Below are 7506 nucleotides of genomic sequence, written 5' to 3' on the forward strand. Positions count from 1 at the left end.
CCCCAAAAAAAAGACTCTCTGGGGGGGGGTCTCCATCCACAGGGGCCCTGCTTGCTCCTGGGGTCCTGCAGCTGGCAGCTCCCCTGTGCTCTCCCCTCCCTCCGGCCATGTATGCTCATTTTTTAAATACTGTTTTTATTTTAACATCTTTGTGATTTAGTCATGGAAAAAAGAAAAAAAAAAAAAAGAACAATTTTCAGGCTGTCCAATGACTGTAAATTATTTAAATACATTTGCCCTTGGAATAAAAACTCTGGTTCTGTGGTTTCCTTCCTGCCCTCTCTCTGAGCAGAGGGAGGAAGGCTGGAGGGCTGTGAACCAGGATCAGAGCTGGGGAACAGAGGCTGGTGCTGGGTCCTGGCTGAGCTGCAGCTGGGTGCTGAGCCCTGGCAGGGTGCCTGCATGGCTCCAGACAGGGATGCTCTTTGGTTCCCAGCACATCAGGAATCCTTGGGACATCTACCACTTCAGGAGTCCCTGGTGGCAGTAGGGGGCTTCTCTTCCCCTGAGGTCCTGCTGGGCTTGTTGGGTGGCCAAAGCAGTGGCCCCAGCCCGTGGCACGGGGCTGTGCAAGCCCTGGGGTGCTATGGGAGGGAGCTCATAGCCCTGCCCTCCCCTCCCTACTGCACCCTGGGCACAGGTGGGGGCACTGGGAGATGCCTTTTCTTCCCAGTGACTGCCACATGAGCCAAAATCATGGAGCAGAGCATGTTCTGAGACCCCCCCTGTGACCCAAGGCAGCACCTTCCCTGTATTTTGGCCTGTGCCTCCTCCAGGGATAGGAGAGCAGGATGCTGCTTACACAGCTCCAGCACAAAGCTGGGCTTGTGGTGCTGCCCCAGGCCCTCAGCCTCAGCCCCATGGCTTGAAGGTAGAGGAGGAACTGGGTACAACCCCTGCTGGAACCCAGCCCCCTTTTCCTTCCTCAAAAGCAAAGGGCAGCCAGGGAAGGGGATGCAAGAGCATCTTCCCCTCTGCCTTCACCACTGCAGGGCTGGGGAGAGCCTGGCCCAGCCCAGGAGCTGTGTGAGACACTGAGGGACCCATCCCAGTAACCACCTCCAGGGCAGGGGGAAGGGGAGCAGCTGTCCTGGGCACCCCCTGCTCTGCTGGAGGAGGGGGGCAGGAGGTGCAGGGTGCTCCCAGCTCCAGGGCAGTGACTCAGGCATGGATCCAGCACCACAGTGAACACGTCAACATGTCTTATTTGCCAGCAGGCCCCAAGCTCTGTCCCACACCCAAGGGACACGGGGCAACACCAGAGTCCGGACGGCATCGAGGGCAGGGGAGATGGAGCCGTGGGGAGAAAGTCCTGGCCCCCCACACTGTCCCCCTTCAGTTCTGCTTCGTGTCTTTGTTCTTGTTCTGAAACTTCTGGTGCACGACACGGAGGGTGGTGAAGAAGTTCCCCAGGAAGAGGATGAGGAAGGGGAGGCCACACATGAGGACCTGCAGAGGCACAAGTCAGCAGGAGGGGCCTGGCTCGGGCACCCCTGTCCCTGGGGCAGCTCTCCAGGAGCCCCCTTACCTGCCACTCCTTACACTCCGGGTGCTGGAGCATGTGGAAGAGGGTGATGGCATTGTAGAGCTGCCAGAACTGGAGGAGAGAGGAGATTCAGGGGAATCCCTGCGTTGGGAGGCTCAGCCCTGTGCAGAAGCTCAACCAGCCCCTTCCTCTGGGCACCCACCCCACACAGACCTTGTGCAACATCCACCCCAGCACACAGCAAAGCCCCAGCCAGGCTCAGGGCCAGAGGACCCCACTGGGACACCTCCCCCTTTCCTGCCACCTTCTGGAGCCCAACAGGAAGCCTTGGGGCAGCCGACTGCTTTGGGCCATTGGCCTAAATGAGCTGAGGAAGGGAGACGGGGACCTGCAGCAGCAGCAGCTCGGGGCTGAAGCTCAGCAAAGGCTTTGGAAAGGTTCTTGGAGCCAACCCCACTGCTGCAGTTCACACACAGCACTCAGCAGAATGACCAGCAGCCCCAGGTCCTCCCCACCTCAGCAGCCAAGCTGGGGAGGTGATGGGTGGAGGAAAGGGCTCAACCTTTGTTGAAAGCACCTCCCCACTCCTGGCAGCCATCTGGCATGGGCAGGGCAGAGGGAACACGGCAGCACCCACCCTACCCCTCCCCACTGCCTCCCACAGGGATCCCTGCACACTCACGTGCCCGAAGAAGAGGAAGGGAAGCAGGAACGTGAGGCCTCTCCACATCCAGGACTGGAAGCCCTCTGCAAGGGAAGAAGGGCTGTGTGGGGACCCCAGCACACGCTGGCTGGGGGACAGGATGGAGCCCAGCTCCTGAGGTCACTGGCCTGGAGGTTTAGTGGCCACCCACTAAAGGTTTAGAAGGTGCTGCCTGACTACTGCAGCCCCATCGTGGGCACCTGTACTCCCAGGGAGGACCTCAGCAGGGCTTCCTAGTGCTCATCTAACGTGGGGCTCTGGAGGAAGCTCTCTGGTAGAGCTGCCCTCATCCACTGCTGCTGGCCCTTGGCCTGAGCACCCGGTGTTGCTGGAGCCTGGGAGGTGCCAGCCCACAAGTACGTGGAGAAAGGGATGTTCCATGTCTGAAGGAGCTTCCCCTGGGAAGCTCAGGTACCACCCACTGCTCCTTCACGTGCTGAAGGAGCCAGCTGTGGGCTGGTGGGCCCAGGAGAGCAGGAGGAGGGGGCAGCCTGTGGGCTGCTGCCACCACACAGCACACGCCGCTCTTGAGGCTCTGGCTCTTCCTGTAGCTTTTACCATTTCTGGGACTGCTCAAGTGCAGCCCAGCTGACCTCCAACCACAGGGAACGGCCCCACAGCTCCCAGTTAGCTCTGGGTCTGGTGCTGGGAGGGAGCTGCGGGCAGCCAGGGGCTGGGACGTGCAGTGAGGGAGGGTCCCAGCTCACCCACAGTCAGATCCATGTTGTGCCTCTCGCCCAGCGCCCGCAGCCGGTACAGGCACCCGCTCTGGTAGTAGTACTGCAGGAACTGCACAAAGCCTGCAGGGAGAGCACAGACCTGGTCAGCACCTGCCCAGGCATCCCCCTGGCCAACACACAAAGACCATCCCAGGGCCAGGGCAGGACCAGGGAACCCCCCCGGGTGAGCTGGGAGCTGTGGCAGCCGGGTCTGCACATGCCACAGAGCCCAGCCCAGCCCTGGGCCCAGTGCAGGCAGCAGCACTTACTCTGGTACATGGAGAAGGAGAGGAACTGGTTCCGGAACATCTGGTACATAAGCCCATCTGGCCTGTGGAAAGATGGTGCTGGCTGGGGACGTGGGGCTGAGCGGGGCCACGGCCAGCCCTGCCTGCCCCACAGCCAGGCACGGGCAGCACTGCCCCCAGCTCCCACCAAAATGGGGCTTTGAGGGGGTCCTGCCACCCAAACCTCCGGGTTCCCCAGCCTGGGGGCCCTTCCTGTGCTGCCAACAGCTTGGGGAGGATTGTGTGGAGCTGGCTAGAGCACAAAAACCCCAGGGGAGAACTACAGCCATGGGTCAGGGCAGTGAGGGCCCCGTCCTCTGAGCCAGCTGCAGCCCAAGCAGCCCAGGGACCTACAGCCAAGAGCCAGGGGATGCAGACTCACCACGTCAGCAAGACACCTGAGAGGAAGGTGGAGACGTAGTGATGGAACACCCACCAGCCTTTGATTCTGGAAGGCAAACACAGAGAAGGGGCCTCAGGTCTTGAGCATGAACCCAGAGAGCAGGAGCAGAGCCAGGGCAAGGTGAGGAGCAGGGCTGGGCACAGTGGCTGCACACAGAGCAGGACACAGCACCCCGGGGCTGGGGCCCTTCCACCCACAGCTCCACCTCCACCTCCTGCCCATCGCCAGGGGTTGCTACACCCCCTGAGTAGGGGGGAGCCCCTGCCCCCCAGCCCTGCAGAGAGGCACCGACTCACTGACCCCTCCCCCAGCCCCAGGGACTCACTTGGATCCGTTGTTGATGAGGATGCTCTCCCGGATGGTGAGGGTGCAGTAGTACCAGACCAGCAGGAAGTTAAAGACAGCATCTGTCACCCTGGTGGGAAGCAAGGTGGGGTGTGAAGGGGGCAGCAGAACCCCTGCCTGGGTGCTGGGGGGGCACACAGCCATCACTGCTGGATGCCCACCCACCCTGCTGGCAGGGACACCTGCTGCTCCACCATCCACCCTGGCCACAGTGAGACTGCAGCAGCCACCTCCTGTTCAGCTCTGGACCTCTCAGGGTGGGAGAGGAGGACACAGGGGCCCTGGGAGAAGATCTCTGTCCAGTGTCCAAGCCAGACTCACCTGGAGTTGAAGAGGAACCGACAGGAGAACGAGACGATGAGTAAGATGATGGTGAGGTAGAGCTTGAACTTTTCATACTCATCCTTGTAGGCAAACCTGCAGAGAAACACAAGGACACTCTTGGAGCAAAGTGGCTCTTGGAAATCTGTGTCCTCCCATCCCACTTGGCTGGATAAAAGGGACGTTCTGTTGGGAACCTCTGGGACATGCTCAGGAAAAGCCTCATCCCGTGGATGTTTCTGAGGAGAGGACACCAGGCTGCTTTCACCCAGCTGAGGCAGCTTCCCCACACCCCAAACCACGCCAGCCTGGGCAAGCTGGAGGCTGCTCAGCTCCTCAAGGGGAGGCCTGGGGAACAGGGAGGTGGACACGTGCTGCTGACTCGGCCCCTCTGGATTAGTGTCCCAGCACAGGGAGGGTCTGCTGGGCCAAACCCAGCCGTTGGTGTTTCCCAGGGGAAGAGGAGGGGGGTTGCCAGGGGCTGCAGGAACACGTCCCGTGGGAGTCCCTGACAGAGGAAACCTGGACGTGGCTTTGGTGGAGGATCCTGTTTAGCTTGTCAGAGCTGAGGCTCCATCCCAGCCCTGGGTGAGGAAGCAGGGGACAGAGGGGAGGGGAGATGTGCACCAGGCAGCTGGGCACAGCAGCAGCTCCCATACTTGGCCTGCTTGCTGAGCAGTGTGACGTTCACATTCCCCAGCACCAGACTCAGGTACAACCTGGGGAGAGAGCAGAGGAGTTGGGACAGGAGCCCCGTGGGGCTGGGAGCAAGCCCCCATTACAGTGGATGCAGAGGTGGGTTTGGGGTTCCACCCCGAGCTGAGGTGCCTCTCACCCGTTCTTCTTTGGCAGGTAGGCCTCCATCTCAAAGAAAACATTCTGCCTCTCTTTGATGAGGTTCTGGGTCTCTTGGATGGACTCCTCCTGTTCAGGGCTGACGTGGGCTTTGCATCTGGGGAGGAAGCACATCAGGAGAGCTGCTCTAACACCATCAGCACGTGCTGGCTCTTGGCACTCGACTGTCTCCAGCAAGGACACCCCAAGGACAGGGAAAAGGGACAGGAGGCCAGCCCACAACCACACACAGGGCAAGCTCCTCTGCCAGGCTGGGTTCTTGCTTGAGAAGAGGAAGTGAGGAGAGACCAGAGGGGTCTTCTCGCCCTCAAGGCCAAATGGAGGGAGCTTTGTGCAGGAGGGGACAGCTCAAGTTCCCTGCAAAGCCCTTGCAAGCTCTGAACTGCAAACGAGGCACCAATCGAGGCAGGGGAAAGCCAAGCTAAGGAAGATCTGCCTGGGCAAGTCTGGACCTCCACAGCACTTTGCCATCAGTAGGGTTTGTGGTGGAGACAGAGCCGTTTGTCTGGCCCACCCCTGCTGCTCTCCCACCCCTGCTGCTCTCCTACCCCATCCCATCCCAGGGGCACCAACTTACTTCTTGAGGGACAACGACAGCTCCTTCAGCCGCTTCTTCTGCCGTGCAATGGAGCTGGAGATGCCATCCTGGAGCTTGGTCAGCTCCTCCAGCTTCTGCTTGTACAGCTTGTGGTTGTCCTGGGAAGGAGAGACGGGCACGTGTTACAGCTGCCCGCCCAGCACCCCTGTCCTTGGGTCCCCTGAGGGTCATCTGTTGGTGCATCTGCTAAAAAAAGGTCTCTAGCTTCAGCTGCACTGCAGGGGGGTAAGACAAGAGGTGGCTGCAGAAGGCCAGGGGTGTTTGGGGACAATCTGAAGCCGTCCTTGCTTCCACGGGGACGGCAGCAGCCTCAGGGGATGCTCATCCTCAACCCCAAGGAAGTTATCCAGGGTTGCTGGCACATCTGCACAGCACAGCCTGGCCCTGCCCTTGCACATGGCTCGTGTCCAGCCCTGCTCCAGCTGCAGGCTCTGGAAGCCCAGTTGGCAGCACAGCTCTGCTCCAGGGATGCTCCCCTGGTTGGGAAACAACCGACTGTGGCACAGAGTCCCAGCATGGGGGGGCTGGAAGGGACCTCTAGGGAACACCTCGTCCAACCCCCCTGCTCCAGCAGCTCACCCACAGCAGGGTGCCCAGGGTCACAGCCAGGTGGGTTTGGGATCTCTCCAGAGCAGGAGCCTCCCCAGCCTCTCTGGGCAGCTGCTCCAGGCTCTGCACACTCACACCAAAGAAGTTTCTCCTCCTGCTCAGGTGGCACCTCCTGGGTTCCAGTTGGTGCCCGTTGCCCCTTGTCCTGTCGCTGGGCACCACTGACCAGAGTCTGGCCCCAGCCTCTTGCCCCCCGGGGGCCCTTTAGCTCTTGCTCAGCACTGATCAGATCCCCTCAGTCTTCTCCAGGATAAACAGCCCCAGGTCTCCCAGCCTTGGCCTGTCCTGGAGATGCTCCAGGCACCTCAGCAGCTTCACAGCCTCTGCTGAATTCTCCTCAGAAGTTCTTTGTCTCCCTGGGGAGCTCAGAACTGGACCCAGCTGTCCAGATGTGGCCTCACTAGAGCAGAGTAGATAAGGAAGACTCAGAAGGAAATGCTGCTGGGGTCAGGGCTACAGCTGAAGGTCCCGGCCACCCGGGAGCAGTGGCTTTGCTGCTGGGATGGGACAAGCAGCTCTCTCTGCCCAGAGGCTCCTGCAGCCCCTGCCCTGGCCTGGGGCTCTGGGCACCCCAGGACGCTGGATGGAGCCCATCAATGAGGCAGATGAAGAGCCCAGGCTCTCAGCAGGGCTGTGGCCAACGGCCTGGCTCCTGGCGTGGGGGTAACCCAACCGCACCTGGCTAAGGCCAGATGCCATTCTTCTGCTATATTTAGAAAGGAAAGGAGAGAGCAGGCTGGATCAGTGCTCCTTCTTGTCCAGGTCAGCTGGAAAGCAGCCTCACCTCGACCCCGGGCAGCCTGAACAGCACCTTCACCAGGGAATTAAACGCTGCTCACAACAACCCTTGGACTAGACCTTGAGGCACACGCGTTTTAGCCTCCCTAGCTCTTATCAAGCACTTTATCAGGAGATCTCAACGCTGTTCCCAAAGGAGAAAGGTGAAACTGAGAAGCAAAGGAGGGAAACAACACATTCCCCCTCGGGTGCCAAGCAGCAGCAGGGTGGGAACAGGTCCCAGATAGCCCCGGCTCCCCCAGCAATGATTTATGTCCCCGAGCTCTCGCCAGACATTCTCCTCTCCACCATCAAAGCTTTCCTGCTCCCGTCTGTTGCTCTGGAGTTAACTGAGGACAAGTGACTTTTGACAGCTCCTTTAGAGCCGTGCCAGCCCCGGGCC

The 7506-nt window shown here is 60.4% G+C and overlaps 1 protein-coding gene across 1 annotated transcript; it reads right to left on the reverse strand.

Moving 5' to 3' along the window:
- Window positions 1-1182: 1182 nt before the first annotated feature.
- TMEM120A (transmembrane protein 120A) lies at window positions 1183-5815 on the reverse strand (the record flags this gene model as incomplete). Its single annotated transcript, XM_008948995.1, has 11 exons — window positions 1183-1449; window positions 1529-1597; window positions 2169-2233; window positions 2897-2989; window positions 3178-3239; window positions 3578-3643; window positions 3924-4013; window positions 4265-4360; window positions 4924-4983; window positions 5100-5216; window positions 5697-5815. Coding segments are annotated over 11 exons (951 nt in total), but the record flags the coding sequence as incomplete, so codon positions are not given.
- Between the last annotated feature and the right edge of the window lie 1691 nt (window positions 5816-7506).

The sequence above is a fragment of the Merops nubicus genome, unplaced genomic scaffold, assembly GCF_000691845.1.
Source record: "Merops nubicus isolate BGI_N331 unplaced genomic scaffold, ASM69184v1 scaffold12361, whole genome shotgun sequence".
Classification (NCBI taxonomy): Eukaryota; Metazoa; Chordata; class Aves; order Coraciiformes; family Meropidae; genus Merops; species Merops nubicus.